General features: G+C 57.3%; 2 protein-coding genes across 10 annotated transcripts; both read left to right on the top strand.

Moving 5' to 3' along the window:
• The first annotated feature begins 977 nt into the window (after positions 1-977).
• On the top strand, positions 978-10,441 carry GIPC1 (GIPC PDZ domain containing family member 1). 9 transcript variants are annotated; one of them, XM_054562086.1, is made up of 12 exons: positions 978-1,059; positions 1,509-1,623; positions 2,067-2,124; positions 3,236-3,279; positions 3,389-3,448; positions 4,704-4,792; positions 6,742-7,062; positions 7,861-8,046; positions 8,118-8,298; positions 9,048-9,160; positions 9,488-9,569; positions 9,699-10,441. In XM_054562086.1, exons 7-12 carry the CDS (start codon positions 6,775-6,777, stop codon positions 9,848-9,850), a joined length of 1,002 nt encoding a protein of 333 aa, XP_054418061.1. In that variant the 5' UTR covers positions 978-1,059; positions 1,509-1,623; positions 2,067-2,124; positions 3,236-3,279; positions 3,389-3,448; positions 4,704-4,792; positions 6,742-6,774; the 3' UTR covers positions 9,851-10,441. The 9 variants fall into 9 exon arrangements, with proteins under 9 accessions (XP_054418061.1, XP_054418057.1, XP_054418062.1 ...); XM_054562082.1 differs by lacking the exon at positions 3,389-3,448; XM_054562087.1 differs by lacking the exons at positions 1,509-1,623; positions 2,067-2,124 and adding an exon at positions 2,453-2,570.
• Positions 10,442-13,499: 3,058 nt separating this feature from the next.
• PTGER1 (prostaglandin E receptor 1) lies at positions 13,500-15,396 on the top strand. The gene is made up of 2 exons (XM_054562093.1): positions 13,500-14,541; positions 15,130-15,396. Exons 1-2 carry the CDS (start codon positions 13,600-13,602, stop codon positions 15,394-15,396), a joined length of 1,209 nt encoding a protein of 402 aa, XP_054418068.1. The 5' UTR covers positions 13,500-13,599.
• The last annotated feature ends 417 nt before the right edge of the window (positions 15,397-15,813 follow it).

Below are 15,813 nucleotides of genomic sequence, written 5' to 3' on the forward strand. Positions count from 1 at the left end.
ACATGTGTGCTCTGTACAGAGTGGGGTGGTGGGTTGTTCACAGAGGCTTGGGTTGCCTGGGTACCCAATGAAATCTAGCACTTAGTATGTGCTCTATAAACATTTTCTAGTCTAACCATCTCACCCTTGTCTTCCTCCCACCCGTTCACGCTGCTTTGCTATCTTCTACTATATTGCTCTCTCCAGAAGCGGTTTATCTCTCTATCAGACCTCCAGGGCTTTGCACGCTGTTCCCTCCACCAGGTGCACATTTGGCTTACTCGTCGGTGTGTAAGTAGAGATAGGGCAGAGCCTGGCACAGAGCAGGGGCACATTAAATATTTGATGAGTGAATGAATGAATGAATGAATGCCCTTGTCCATTGTACATCCCAGGAAGCAGGGACACTCAGGACCCTCCCTATTCATCTCGGTCCCCCGCCCGCCAGCCTGAAATGAATGCATCTTTTTATCCGCTCCGAGTATGACCGGATTGGGACAGGGGCAGGCCGGGCCGAGAATTGGATTGAGGGCCGCCCTCTGCCCCTTCCTACGGCTCCCAGAAGGTTCGCTTTTCCGGGCGTAGAGAGATTGCTTCCTCTCCTCAAAACTCAACTTTAATCACCTGACTCCCACGACCAGCGCCCCCTCCGCCGCTCACCACCCAGTACCCGCAGACAGACTACCAACCTACAGCACGGGGTCCGGAGCCCCCAACTTCCCATTGGTCGCTCGTCTCCTTCCTTCCCCTCGATTGGCCGGGACCCAGCCGCAGCTCCCCCCTCCGCAGCGGTGGTACAGCCCGTCGCGGCTTAGGCGGGGCGGAAAGGTCCAATGCGTTAAAGCGCGAGGGGGGGTTCGGGAAGAGCCGGACAAGGCGGAGGGATCCCTTTGGAATGTTTCCGTCGGACCCACCCGACCCGTTGAGGCGCTGTGCGGATTGGCCGCGAGCTCCGGGAGGCAACTCCTGATTGGCTGAACTTAGCCTCTGGCCCCGCCCCCTGTCCGAGGCTGCGGGAGAGGCCCGGGCAGGAGTTTGCGGAGGGTAGAGCTGGGTTCGCGCAGGCAGGAGGCGGCGCAGGTGAGTGATCCCCGCAGGCGGGTCACGGCGCTGCCGCCCGGGGGACCCTGTCGCGGACCTGCGGGGATCCGGCTGATCATATGGGGTGGGGCCGACCCCAAGGACGCAGCTGGAGTCGGCTGGGCGGGCGAGGGGATGCCCAAGGCCCCTTCCCAGCCGGGCGCCTCCCTTCCCTCTGCGGGCATGGTGCCAACGTCTCCCGCCGCTAGGATGGGGTCTCCAGCCGCACCCCTGCCCTCTGCACCCCACTGGACAGCCCTCGTCCCGGCGGGGACAGACGTGGAGTCGATATTTCTGAGCGCTACCCAGGCCAGGCATCTCCCCGGAGGTGGCTGTATCCCCAATCGTCCAGGGCCCAGGGGGCCTGGGTTAAGACCGAGGCCCCGGTAATAATAATAATGAAGAAAAAAAATCACCCGACTGGCATTGATTGAACACTTCCGTGTCAGGTATTTACCATGCAGATCATTGAATTTAAGCACTTCATGGAAGCTACTGCTACTTTTTTTGAGTGAAGCAGCAGACCCAGAAAGGTGGAATGATTTGTCTAAAGCCACAAAGCTAGTAAGTGGCAGATCTGGAACTCAAACCCATACCTCAGAGGCCAGAACTGGAGTCTCAGCCACTAGACTACATGTTCAGTGGCTCTATGGCTCAGATGGTCCTAAACAGTTCCTCTGCCTTCTGCTGGCTACCCAGCTTCCCCCGCCCCGCCCCGCCCCCTCCGCACAAACCCCGTGCATTGTACCTGGGCCACACCTGCTGGTCTTTTTCTTCTCCCCACACTCCCTTCTTCCCTGAGCTGGAAGGCAAGGCTGGAGTACCTGGGTCCTAAGAAGAGAGTGACATCTTCAAGGAAGATAGGGGGCCAGGATGTTGGGGTCCCATGCCTGCTGGGTGCCCCTGGGAAGCCTGGGGCCATGCCAGTGCAGTAGGCGTTCTCCCAGGAAACACCCAGGAGCTGGTTTTTCAAGATTGAATCACAGGCCTCCCGCCCTCCTCTGCAGAGCAATACCCTTCTGGACAGGGGAACCTAGGTGCGGTGTTTCCTGTCCCCGAACTTGGGTGAGCTCCCAGGAACCCCCTTCATTGCTTCCTGCTCCCCCTATTCTGTGCGGCTGTGGGGTTGCCAAGTTTCAGGCCCTTCACAGGGAAGAGAGGGTGGGGATGCTGGCATCCCAGCCAACCCACTCGGTGCCCAGGCCGCAACTCCTCTTCTTCAGCCCCGTGTTCAGGTTGGAGGGGAGCCTGAGAACAGGAGGGACGGTGGCAGTTAGCAGTTTCACAGCAGACATGTTCTGATGATTGGGGGGCTCAGAGAGCCCTCAGAATGAAGGTATAAGATACATTCATTCACTCTACAAATATTTATTTAGTACCTACCCTGTGCCAGGCACTGTTTTTGGTGCAGAGGGTTCAGTAGTGAACAAGACAAAAATCCTTGCTCTTGCAAGGGGAAAGAGGCAACAAACAAGCTAAGAAGTAAATAAAGAAGATACCTACAGATGATGGTAAATGCTATGAATGAAATATGAGGGGGTAGCATGATAGAAACTCTGGGCACGGGGGGCTGTCAGAGAAGGTGACTGGAGCTGAGGCCTGGCAGACAAAAAGGAGCCAGCCCTGCAAAGATCAGGTGGAGGGCACAGCCAGGCAGAGGCTCTGAGGCTGGACCAGGCTTGGAATAGGGTGGCTGGGGCAGGAGATGTAGGCAAAGTGGCGATCCTGTGAGTCAAGGGGTTACATTAAGGAGTTTGGAGCTTTTTCTCCGTGAGGTGGGAAACTGTTGTAAGATTTGAAGCAGGGGAGTAACATGATCTAGTTTACATTTTAAAATAGAGACATGGAGTTAAATAACAGCCTAAGACTGGAAGACAAGAGTTGTGCTAGGGCAACATGTAATTAAGTTCATGGGCCTGAGCCGTCTGGACCCCAGGGTTCTAAGAGGCTGGAACAAGCTGGGGAGGCTGCCTGGAGGAGGTGGACTGGAGTAGGCCTTGGCAGGCAGAGAAGACTGGGATGTTCCTGGGCAGGGCAGGGAAGGATGCAATATAATAACGACAATAATAACACTTTCCTCAAGTTGAATGTTAGGCAAAGTGCTAAGCAGTTTATATACATAATCTCTTTGAATCCCCATAAGCACTCTGAGAAAGGAATTCTGTTCATTTTTCAGATGAGAAAACTGAGGCCCTGTCAAGTGAAGTGACTTGCCTGCTGGTAAGTGGCAAGAGTGGGATTTGAACCTAGGCCACCCTGCCTCTTCTGGCCTGGAGGGCAAACTCATTAATGACCCACTTTCTTCACCACCATTATTCCCCTCTCACAGGTGAGGACACTGCAGGCAGCCTGAACCAGGGGAGCAAGTGTGGGCAGAGAGAATAAAGAGGTCGGGAATTGGTGAATAGAACGTGGGGGTCCTGGGAAAAAGGATGTTTGAATCTTATATATTTATAGATGAAAATAGTAATAATCTCCAAAGTTTATGGAACCCGTATACTGTGTGCCTGGAACTGTTCCAGGCACGTGTTCCCTAGAACTCAGAGAGCTTGAGACACTTGCCCAAGGCCACGCAGCTGTTAAGTGGGGAAGCCAGATTTCAGACTCAAGTTCTTAACATTCTGCCTCTCTTAGTGTATGGTGGGGGAGGAGAATCAGGGGAAGTGATGATGAAGGATCATTTTGGGTTTTTTTTTTGTTTGTTTGTTTTTTTTATCATTGAATGTAATGAAAAAACTTGACAAGACAGTATTGGTTTATTCATTCAGAATTTAGTTTTTGCCAGATATTCAATTAGTGCCTACTGTGTGCTAGGGCCAATGATGGGTATCAATGGAAGTAACCAATAAAAGACCAGTATTCAGAATATATAAAGAGTTCCCACAAATCAATAAGAAAAAAAGACAAGCTGTGCAATTTTTTTAAATGAGCAAAGACTTAAACAGGCAAGTCACAAAAGAGCAAGTCCAAACGGTTAATAAGTGTATTAAAAGGTATTCCGCATCACTGATTATGAGGGGAGTGAACAAAACCCCACATGAAAGGTGGAGATAACGGTACCTGTCTCCATGGCTAGATGAAGCACCTGCCCTGTGCCCAGCTCTGTGCTGGGAGGCAAGGTATAGGGGACTACAGCTGTGGGGCTTGTGTTTTTGCTGGAGAAACAAGACTCTCCTGAGGGCAGAGACCACAGCCTGTGCCCCTTTGTCCCCAAAGTTGGACACAGGGTCTGGTGGGTTGGTGAATATTAGGATAAATCATTCAACAAATATTTATTGATCACCTGCTATGTGTCATGCACTGTTCTCTACACTGAGAATATAAGGATGAATAAGAAACAGAACTTCCTGCCCTTTCAGACAACAGTGAACAAGATAAATTAATGAAATATATTTCCACCTGAAAGAGGTGAGAGAGTGAGTTGTATGGATACCAGCAAGCACAGCCAGTGCAAAGGCCCTGAGGCTGGGCTATGCCTAACTTGTTGGGACGAGACCTGTGTAACTGGAGGAAGTGAGTGAGGGTGGAATGGGGACAGATATTTGGGAGCCAAGGGGAGGAGGTTAGCTTTTACTCCAATTGAGTGAGGAGCCCTGGGAGGGTCCAGAGCAGAGCACAGATGTGATATGGCTTATGGTTTACAGGATCACTCTGGCTACTGTTTTGGCAAGAGACCGTGGAGGGACAAGGGTAGAAGCTGGAAGACCCGGAGGAGGCTACTGCTCTAGTTTAGGTGAGTGATGATGGGGCTGGACCAGGTGATACTAGAGGAAGTGTTGGAGAATGGTGAATGAATGAAGGAATGAATGGACAAACTAACAAACAAAGGGATGTGTGAGGATGGGAGCAGCCCACTGGGCTTGACTGAATCCAGGACAGCTCCCAGAAGAGGTGATGTACAGGGAGAGGACAGGAAGTCTTTTACACAGAAAAACATAACTTGGTATAATTTGATCCTCACCAAAACCTGGCGAGGGATACAATGTCCCCATCTGCAGGCCAGGCATCTGAGGCCCAGGAAGATTGAGCGGCTCAGGGGACAGCTTTGTGGTTATGAACTTGGGCTTGGAAGCCAAACCTTAAGATGCAGCCAGCCTCTGTGACTTTGGGCATGTGACAGAAAAATGAAATCCGAACTCTTTCCCCAGCCTGTAAGGCCCCGCACAGTTGTCTACTGTCACCTCTTTTACCTTCCCTCATCTCGTCTCCCCATTGCCTACTCCACCCCATCCACACTGGCCTCTAACTGATCTGTGAGCTGGGGCCTGTGAGTCTGCTCAGAACTCTCCATGCTACCACCTAACTCAGAGCAAAAGCCCAAGTCCTCTCTGCAGCCCTCAAGGCCCTGTTACATCTGCCTGTCACCTCCCTACCCTTGCCTCCCACTCTCCCCTTTACTCACTCTATTCCAGCTATGTGGGCCTCCTTGCTGTTCCTCAAACATGGCAAGCTCCTGAGGGACTTTGTACCGGCTGTTCCCTCTGCCTGGAACGTTCTTGCCTCACATCCTCATGCGGATGCTTCTTCCCAACAGTCAAGTCTCAGATTCAGCTATAACCTACTCAGAGAGCCCCTCCCTGACCTTGTTTATAGAACTTTTCTTGTTTTACTATCTTAATGGGACTATTAAAAGTTATATTAGGTATTTACACCTCCTCCTCCAAAATTCCTGCTTCTGGACATCATGGACAGGGCCCCATCCAGCCAATACAGCACCTGGGAGTGAACTGGAAAAAGGCGACCCTTCCTCCCAGCACACACATCACCACACCGGGGTCTGGTGCTTTTGCGCAGTGAACAACCTGTGTAACTGCACACGGTGGTCCTAGTCAGGGACGTTGTGTATTGAAGACAGTATCAAAAATGGTGTGTGGAATATTTTAAATACTCTAAAAATATTTGTCTGAAGGGAGAGAGGGGGAAAGAGAGAGAGAGAAAGAAACAGAGAGTAGGGGGAGAGAGAGGGGAAAAATAGTGCATCCGCCAGGACAGGTTGTGCTGCAGTAACAGACAACTTAGTGACTGAACAAAAATCTTTGTAGCTGAACTCAGCAAAGGTTTTAATTTTCATTCCTGTTCCATGTCCATTGCAGCTCAGAAGAAGTTCTATTCACTCTAGTTACTCAGGGCCTGGCCTGATCGAGCCACCACCATATCAATTGTGGCTGGTCACCCTGCCAGGGAGAAATAGACATCTGGAGGCTCTTGCTCTAGCAATTAAAAGCTTCAGTCCAGAAATGTCATGTGTTACTTGCTCTTACAACTCATTGGACAGAACTAGTGACATGCCCACCCAGTCATAAGGAGGTCAGTGAGTGCCATCTGCCTCTGTGCTTTGAAGGGAGAGTCGTAAATTTTTTGCACAGCATTAATGACCACAACTGATAGAAAAATAAAGGGAAATCTAGCCACTCTGAGCCTCCATTTTTCTCACCCATTAAATGGATGTAATCATAACATAATATTCCTACATTACAATGTGGTGTAAGGTCATGGAGCAGTCAGCATGGCATCATAATAGATATTAGCTGCTAATATTTATGTGCGGGTGCCAAAGTGCTGGGACAGGGATTTGAACTGAGGCCATTTGATCTGACTGTGTCATTGGGCCTGTTGAGTGCTAATGGTGGGGGAGAGATGGGACCGCTGCCCAGGCCCTAAGCCCACTTTCCCACCCTGCAGATCTCCTGGGCGTGCTCCCTTTTCCCACTGCTCATGCCGCTGGGACTGGGGCGGCGGAAAAAGGCGCCACCTCTGGTGGAAAATGAGGAAGCTGAGCCAGGTCGCGGTGGGCTGGGTGTTGGGGAGCCAGGGCCCCTGGGTGGAGGTGGGGCAGGGGGGCCCCAAATGGGCTTGCCTCCTCCTCCCCCGGCCCTGCGGCCCCGCCTCGTGTTCCACACCCAGCTGGCCCACGGCAGTCCTACTGGTCGGATCGAGGGCTTTACCAACGTCAAGGAGCTGTATGGCAAGATTGCCGAGGCCTTTCGACTGCCAGCTGCTGAGGTACCCACGAGGGAGCCCCCGGGGTCGTGATACTGGGCTAGAGGCCTGGGTGTGCATTCTGGTCCTGACCTACTGTTCAGGTGCTGAAACTGCAGATGCTTAGGCCTGCGCCACACTGGATTATGGGAAACTGGAGGCCAGGGCTGGATGCTGAGTTCCCATCAGGCACTGGGAGGCCTGGGCACTAGTGAATCCTCGGGGCTGATTTCCATAGCTGGATGACGAGTTCCCATGAGGCATGGGAGGCGGGTACCCCAGTGAATTATGGGTACCTGGAAGCCAGGGCTAGGTGCTGAGTTTCCATTAGGTTTTGGGAAACCTGCACCCCAGTGGATTATAGGAACTGCTGTCCAGGACTGAATGCTATATTCCCTTCATGCATTGAGAGGCTTGCACCCCAGTGCATTGTGGGGGCTGGAAGTCCGGTGCAAGATTCACTTCTCCATGATGCATAGGGAGGCCTCATCCCAAGGACTTTGGGCACAGAGGAGAGGCCTGGAGGGCAATAGAGGGATTGAGCAAGAAGTAGCTACAGGGGTCTCAGTAGACTGGGTGGGTGTCTGTGCCCTTCATTCATTACATAAGCATTTACTAAACACCCGCAGTAGGCCAGGTTCTGTGCTCTGGAATCAGCAGGGAGTTTTTGCTAGGACAGAAATTCCAGCCCTAGCAGAGCTGACATCCCAGTTCTGGCTCTGGAGGTGATCAGGCACTGGAGTGGGGCCTTTCCGAACTCAGGTGGGTGTTGCACAGGGCGAGGGAGGGAAGGTGAGAGTTGAGTGTCTCCCACCTCTGCAGGTGATGTTCTGCACCCTCAACACCCACAAAGTGGACATGGACAAGCTCCTGGGGGGCCAGATTGGGCTGGAGGACTTCATCTTTGCCCATGTCAAGGGGCAGCGTAAGGAGGTGGAGGTGTTCAAGTCCGAGGAGGCGCTGGGGCTCACCATCACAGACAACGGGGCTGGCTACGCCTTCATCAAGGTGCTTGAGGTTAGGCTGGGTCAGAAGACCAAGGGGCGGGGCCGCAGGGCTGACAGCTCCTTTCTCTGCAGCGCATCAAGGAGGGCAGCGTTATTGACCACATCCAGCTCATTAGCGTGGGCGACATGATCGAGGCCATCAACGGGCAGAGCCTGCTGGGCTGTCGGCACTACGAGGTGGCCCGGCTGCTCAAGGAGCTGCCCCGAGGCCGCACCTTCACACTGAAGCTCACGGAGCCCCGCAAGGCCTTTGGTGAGGGGCTGCTGCCAGGGCTACCAATATAAATACTCCCTGGTCACTTGGGTCCAGTCTGCAGTACCATGGTCCACCAGAAGGTGGCGCCCAAAGTCCAGCCGGTCGAACTGGAAAGGGGACAGCCCCGCCCTGCTTCGGGGAGAGGGTGCTGGCTCTCTGCCCAGCCTGGAAGGAGAGTGGGGGCAAGGAGGAAGTTGCCCCCACCCAGCGTCCAGGAGCCATTAGCCCAGCCAAGCTCCCCCAACCCTGGCCACCCGCCCCCCAGGCCTGATAAGCCAGGCGTGGCTGACCTGTGCCAGCCCCCCCCAACTCCCTTTTCAGTCTGGCCTCACTAACTCTCAGGAATGGGCTCTCAGGCCCCTAGGGTGGGGGTGGGGGACTCTGAAACACTTCCCCAGGCAGAGAGGGCTGATCCGTGGTCCAGAAGCTATACCCCTTTGACCCTGGGAAGAGCAGCTAGAGATCAAGGCCCCACCCCCTTCCTGTCCAGCAGGCCCTGGGAGCAGATGTGGCCCACTTCAGTCTAACTCTTCAGCCTTTTCCTTTCCCAGTCCCTGGCTGTCCCTCCGCGATCCTTGCCAAGTCTGAGTCAGGAGTCCTGTCCTGGGGTCACCTCAGCCCCCAACTGCCCCTGGAACCTGAAGGAGCTTGGAGAAGATAGAGGGGGATGAGGATGTCTGGATTTCTGTCTAGGACATGCTGGATTTGGGCTTCCCCCACCCTCATAACTCCCCTGCCTTTCACAGACATGATCAGCGTGCGCTCTGGGGGTGGCCGTCCTGGCTCTGGCCCCCAGCTGGGCACCGGGCGAGGGACTCTACGGCTCCGATCCCGGGGCCCTGCCACAGTAGAGGACCTGGTGAGTGTTCCAGCTGGGCCCCAGCCCATCTTCCCTGCACATGCACAGGTAGCAGCATCGCCTGTTAGCTGAGGGGCTTCAGGCACTGGATGCAAACCCTCCTCTGCCTCCCCCTCGCTCTAGGACCTTTCTTGGATAAGTAGGTCTTATTAGTTTCCTTATCTGTAAAATGGGGGGTAATAATACTGATAATGTCAGGGTTGTCATGAGAATGAACTGTGGGTTAATATATAAAGTGGCAAAAAGAGACCTGGCACTTAGTGAATACAGTTCAGTTATAGTCACATTATTGTGATGCTGCTGTTTGTCCTCCCGTCCCACCTCTAGCCCTCGGCCTTTGAGGAGAAGGCAATTGAGAAAGTAGATGACCTGCTGGAGAGTTACATGGGCATCAGGGACACAGAGTTGGGTGAGTGGCTTACTTGAATCCGGGTAGAGGGGGAGGCTGGGGGAAGAGGCTTCCCGGTCCTGTGGACTGAGTCTACCTGAGCGAGCGCCTCTGCTATCCGTGCCTCCATTCTGCTCCCCCCACCCCCAGCGGCCACCATGGTGGAGCTTGGGAAGGACAAGAGGAATCCAGACGAGCTGGCTGAAGCCCTGGATGAGCGGCTTGGTGACTTTGCCTTCCCTGATGAGTTCGTCTTTGACGTCTGGGGTGCCATTGGGGACGCCAAGGTCGGCCGTTACTAGCCTTCCTACTGGACCTTGCGATGACCTGAGCCTGGCCTGGTGGGAGCCCCTGGCGTGGGGACACCACGGCCCAGGCTCCAGCATCTCCCTTGGCCTGGCCCTCGTCCTGGCCTTGGCTCAGCAGTCCCAGGATGATGTGGCGAGGAGGTGGGGCCGAGTCCCTGCCCCACTCCAATCGGTACCACCCCCTCCCTGGTTCCCAGCCTGGCTGGGGTCCCCAGATCCCCCCCACTCCCACCCTGTTCCCCACCTACCTCAGCCAGGTCAGACTCTGGGAAGAACCAGCCAGATTGGGCAGCCAGCCCCCGCCCCCAATACTTTCCACATCAGCTGCCAAACTGGTTTCTCTGTCTCCCTGGGGCCTTGGGTTCTGTTTGGGGATCCTGACCTCCCTGGTTTCCTAACATAGGGGACCCCTTGGCAAATGCAATAATCCCCCCTTTCCTGCCACCCCCCCCCCAGAGGAGCTCCCTACCTCCACATTTGAAACATGAGTCTGCTGTGAAGCCCCAACCTCCCCACCCCACACCTGTCTCCCTCAGCCCAGCCCCAGACACACAGGGATGAGGGATGACGGCGGTGGGCTTTTGTATCTGAATTTGCTGTCTGGAACATAAAGACTCTGCTGTTGGACCTGTCTGGTGGCCTTGGGGTGGGTGTGTGGGGCAGGCCCAGGCTGGGAAAGAATGTAGCAGCTGAAATCCATCCTCCTAGGGCTCCAGATTGAATTAGGAGCTGGCCCTGGCCTCCCGCCCCCTCCCACCCGTTCCGCCTGATGAGTCTCCTGGCTGTGGGCCACTAGGCTTCCAGGCAAGGCCCGAGCATTCTGGCCTGCCGAGGGTTCAAGTCTGGCTCCCTTTGAAACAAGGCCTCCTGCCACCTCAGCCTGATGTGAACACTGGGCACAGGCTGCTGGCTGTAGCCCAGGGTTGTGGGGAGCCCAGGACTGGGAGGAGTGGAGGCCTGGCTTGTAAAAAGAAAGGTGGGGGAGGGAGCTCAAACAGAGCCTCAGGCCTGCTGGGGTGAGCGCTACGGTGAGGAGCCCACTCCCGAAGCTGGGGAAGCAGTCTGGTGCTGCCCGCACAGCCTGGCTGGATGTGCAGCGTCTGCGGGTGCTCGTGGTGGGCCATGCCACGCCCTGGACATAAACCCGGCCTGCTTGTTTTGACAACCCACTTGATCCTTGAGGATTGAAGGGGGTTGGGGAAGGGGGGTCGGCGGGACCCTGGCCAGACTTGGAGGGATGAGCCAAGACTGAAGGGAGGGGAGCCAGCTAGGCCAGAGGTCCCTGCAGGAATGTTGGAGGGTGAGCCGAGACGGGAAATGTGAACCCAGTGCACTCCACATTTCTACTGGGTGGGCGATTGGCCCCCTGGGGTGGGGAAGGCCGGGGAGCCACTGGGCTAGGGGTGCATGGCTGTATTCTCTGGTGGGACGGGGCAGCGGCTGTTGGGGTTACTCTGTGCGTTCTTGGACACCTGTGGGTGTTTCAAGTGTCTGGTTTGAAGGTGTAGGGGGGAGTGTTGAGAGTAGGGCTATGTGTCAGAGTGTTGATGTGTGACCACACTGAGGACTGTAACTGTTGAAGAAAGCGGGGGCAGTGACTGTGTGCCAGCGTGTCTGTAGGTGTAACTGGCAGTGTCTGCATGGAGTGTGGCTGTGTGACTGCAGAGCTGTGAGTATGCGTGTGTCTGAATGTTCCGCTTTCTAGCGTAAGGGGCGACCGGCAAGAACTCAGGGTGTCCAGGGACTCCTTGTGCCCGTGGAACTTGTCTTGGACTATGAAAGGGTATCTCCGGGTGATACGGATATGGCGGGGGTTCTGTATCAGCAGTAAGGATCTCAGGGGCTGCATTTCAGGATGTGGAGAGGAGTGGCCAGTGTGAGTTGGTAACTAAGGGGATGTCTCTGGTGCTGGGGGTGCAAATGTCTCGAGTTCAAGGGTGTGGCAATGGCTGACCCCAAGGCTCTGAGGAATGTGGCTGGCTGGGGACAGGCGGAGATGGTGGCCGGTCTCAGGGTGTTAGGGGATATGATAGTGTGCCTTCAGATGTGAGACTGTGTGTGTGTCCCTACCTCTCAGGGCAGGAGGTGAGGCTTCCGCTGTGGGTCCTCAGGTGTGTCCCAGGTGTCGTTCACCACATCCCGAAGCAGGATCTAGGAGAGTCCCCCGGTCTCTGCGCCTCCTCCTCCTTCCCTCCATGGGTATGACTCTGCTGCCCAGGCCTGGGCTTTAAGCCCCTTTGTAAATAGTGGGCGGATCTTGTGGCCTGGCTGGGCCTGACCCAAACTAGTCCACCCGAGGCACTGCCCACTACCTCCACCCAACACCCATGCAGGCTCTGGCAGGGCGAAAGAGTGCTGCTGCCCCCACCGGGGTTAGCCTCTCAACCCCGCAGCCCCGAGGGTGCAGCGGCACCCCCTGCAGTCACCCCAGCCGGCCCCTGGTGACGCTCACATTTTCCAGTGTTTAGATTTTATCCACTTTATTAATGAGGCAAGCGAGAGGCCTGAGCCTGAGGGGAAGGGGGGTGCTCGTGCCCAGCCAGGCGGAGGGGATCACAGGGGGGGCCAGGACAACGCCCTAGGAGCACCCCTTTCTCATAGGAGAGCTGGGGCCCAGAGTGGTCCCCACCCACTGCCAGGAGCACAGAGATGGGGTCTCTGCCACCCGGGCCCCCAGCGGGCTGGTGCTGGGTGGAGCGGCCCCCTGGAGGCCTGAGTGGGCAGCGGGAGGAGGCCAGGAGCTGAGGAGCCGCCCCTGTGGGAAGGGAGGGAGGAAGCGGGCTGCCGGAGAGCTCGGGCGCGGCAGGAGGTGCAGCAGGCAGCAGGGACTAAGCAGCAGGCGATGGGGACCCAGTGTCCCAGGCACCACCAGGTAAGAAGGCTGGGGTGCAAGGATCTCAGGTGGGGCTGGAGGGCAGGAAGGATGGGACCATGGTTCCCTCTGCCTGCCTGTCCTGTGTTCCTTGACTCAACCCTCCGTCTGTCCCTGTCGCTCTTTCCATCTGTCCATTCTCCCTTCCCATCTGACTCAGGGGGCCGTTCTGCCCTCTCTGCCCTCACCACTGGGTATCAAGGAATGGGTGGTCCTGGGTCAGCCTGGAGGCCTCTCAGGCAGGGACAAGGATTTGGCAGGAGTGGAACGCTGGGGCACCCAGGGGGAGGCAGCTGTGGTCGGCGCAGGGCCTTAGTGAGAGACAGCGATGGAGCTCAGAGATGGGAATGTGGGGCACAGAAATGCAACCATGGGGATAGAAGTGCATCTGTTGGGACAGAGAGGTGGCCATGGGGTCAGCAGTGGGACCATGTGGATAGAGACAGTGCAACAGGGAGAGATGGGTCCACAGTGGCAAAGATGGAGCTGTGGGTATCAAAGATGGGACTGGAGAAGTGACATGAATGTCAGAGATGGGGGAGTGGGGCCTTGGGATCAGAAATGGGTGAGTTATCAGAAGGGACCAGGGCCAGGAATTTAATGTGGTGTAAATGGGAGGTGGGTCTGTGAGGCCCAGAGGCTATGACAGACAGGAGGGCTAGAGCAGCGGAGCCACGGTGAGTCTGGGAGCAAGAGCTGGGATGGTAAGGAGTCAGGCCTGGGCAACAAACGTCATTGGAGTTGCCATGGGGTCCCACGGGCTCTAATGCTCAGAGAACGGACCATCAGCTGGTCCCAACAGTGGGCGCTGTGCCCGGGGCCAGTCTCAACTTGCCCTCTTCTTCTCCCCAGCCCCACCCCGGCACCTGACATGAACCCTTACGGCCCCCTCAACCTGAGCCTAGAGAGCGAGGTGACCACATGCACAGCGCCTGGGCCCCCCAACGCGTCCGCTGGGCCCCCGTCGGGCCTCGGGGGTGCCTCGCCGGCGCTACCCATCTTCTCCATGACGCTGGGCGCGGTGTCCAACGTGCTGGCACTAGCACTGCTGGCTCAGGCTTCAGGCCGCCTGCGCCGCCGCCGCTCAGCCGCTACCTTCCTGCTCTTCGTCGCCAGCCTGCTGGCCACCGACCTCGCGGGCCACGTGATTCCGGGGGCGCTGGTGCTGCGCCTGTACGCGGCGGGGCGTTCACCTGCCGGAGGCGCCTGCCACTTCCTGGGCGGCTGCATGGTCTTCTTTGGCCTGTGCCCACTGCTCCTGGGCTGCGGTATGGCGGTAGAGCGCTTCGTGGGGGTCACGCGGCCTCTGTTGCACGCGGCGCGAGTCTCGGTGGCCCGCGCACGCCTTGCGCTGGCCGCGCTCGCCGCGCTGGCCTTGGCTGTGGCGCTGCTGCCGGTGGTGCGTGTGGGTCACTACGAGCTGCAGTACCCCGGCACGTGGTGCTTCATCGGCCTGGGTCCGGCGGGCGGCTGGCGCCAGGCACTGCTTGCCAGCCTCTTCGCCGGCCTCGGCTTGGCTGCACTGCTCGCCGCGCTCGTGTGCAACACGCTCAGTGGCCTGGCCTTGCTGCGCGCCCGCTGGCGCCGCCGCTCTCGACGGCAACCCCCGACCTCAGGCTCCGACAGCAGCAGGCGCTGGGGCGTGCGCGGACTGCGCTCGGCCTCCGCCTCGTCCATCACTTCAGCCTCCGCTGCCACCGGCGGCATCCTAGGCCGTGGCTCAGCGCGTAGAGCCCGCGCCCACGACGTGGAGATGGTGGGCCAGCTCGTGGGCATCATGCTGGTGTCGTGCATCTGCTGGAGCCCACTGCTGGTGAGGGGCGCTCCGGCCCTTCCAGCCATACTTTTCCCCACTCCCATCTCGGCCCCTCCTGCCCTTTCCCTTTGGAGAATACTTGGGTCCTTTCTCCCCTCTCCATCCAGGGCCCCGCCTCCTCGAAGCCCCACCAGAAAAGAGCCCGCCCTTTGCCGGCTCCCTCTGACGTCCCACTGCTCCCTGCCCCTTACTCGTACTCCTCAGTCTTTGCAGTTCTCCCCAACGCCCACACGCCTCCTCCCCAGCCTCACCCCTCTAGGTCCGATGCTTCATCCCAGCCCCCTCCTCTGCCCCACCCCGTTCTTCTCCTCCCCTCCAGTCTCCTGGCCTTCGGAACACCTGGACTTCTCTCCTTTCTAGCCCAAGCCCCCACCCAATGAAGGCCTTTGCTCGCTGCACCCTTTATGCTCCTTCGGCAGTCTTTCCATTATCTCCTTTTAACAAGGCACCCGTTACCCCCTGATGCTCCGCCCCTTCTCACAGCCCCCTCACCTTCCAGTCGTGCTCCCACCCATCCCAGCCCCACCCTTCGCTGGTCCCCTTCTCTCACACCCACCCCACCGCTCACAATGGCTTCTTCCACAGGTGTTGGTGGTGTTGGCCGTCGGGGGCTGGGGCTCTAGCTCCTTGCAGCGGCCACTATTTTTAGCCGTGCGCCTCGCTTCGTGGAACCAGATCCTAGACCCCTGGGTGTACATCCTGCTGCGCCAAGCCGTGCTGCGCCAAGTGCTTCGCCTCCTGCCCCCGAGGTCCGGCGCCAAGGGTAGCCCCGTGGGGCTGAGCCTAACCAGAAGCGCCTGGGAGGCCAGCTCGCTGCGAAGCTCCCGGCACAGTGGTCTCAGTCACTTCTAGACACACCCTGAGGCCCGGCAGCTAAGGTAGACCACTCTGGCCGGGGCAAGGTCCGCAGCGTGGAGCCTTCGAGGAATAAAGCCATTCTGTGGACCAGCCCAGGGCAGTGTGTCCGGCTGGGGCCGCAGCACGCCTGTGACCGCCGGAGGGGGAGGGGTGGCAGAGGCACCGGGTGCTCCTCTGGGGGTGCAGTGCCGGCACTTGCCACGCGGGGGCCCAGAGACGCCAAGCCGGAGACAGCGGAGCCTGTGCCAAAGGTCGGGACCACAGGCCAGGGCGCCGGGCTCCACTGGAAGCAGAGCGAGATAGTTGCAGCGCCTTTCTTGCCCCTGCCGGTTGCCAGGACTGTCTCCCACAGCCGTTTGCCCAACGTGGCTCTGAGCTCCCCAACACAGCCGCAAGACCGTATCCCCAACC

Source organism: Pteronotus mesoamericanus, unplaced genomic scaffold, assembly GCF_021234165.1.
Source record: "Pteronotus mesoamericanus isolate MK-2021 breed Mesoamerican mustached bat unplaced genomic scaffold, CSHL_Meso_final scaffold_636, whole genome shotgun sequence".
NCBI classification, from domain to species: Eukaryota; Metazoa; Chordata; class Mammalia; order Chiroptera; family Mormoopidae; genus Pteronotus; species Pteronotus mesoamericanus.

Coding starts and splice junctions, on each gene's coding strand:
- GIPC1 (XM_054562086.1), top strand. CDS start 6,775: ATGCCGCTGGGACTGGGGCGGCGGAAAAAGGCGCCACCTCTGGTGGAA. Junction 7,063..7,860: donor TTCGACTGCCAGCTGCTGAG/GTACCCACGAGG, acceptor CCACCTCTGCAG/GTGATGTTCTGCACCCTCAA. Junction 9,570..9,698: donor CATCAGGGACACAGAGTTGG/GTGAGTGGCTTA, acceptor CCCCACCCCCAG/CGGCCACCATGGTGGAGCTT.
- PTGER1 (XM_054562093.1), top strand. CDS start 13,600: ATGAACCCTTACGGCCCCCTCAACCTGAGCCTAGAGAGCGAGGTGACC. Junction 14,542..15,129: donor TCTGCTGGAGCCCACTGCTG/GTGAGGGGCGCT, acceptor CTTCTTCCACAG/GTGTTGGTGGTGTTGGCCGT.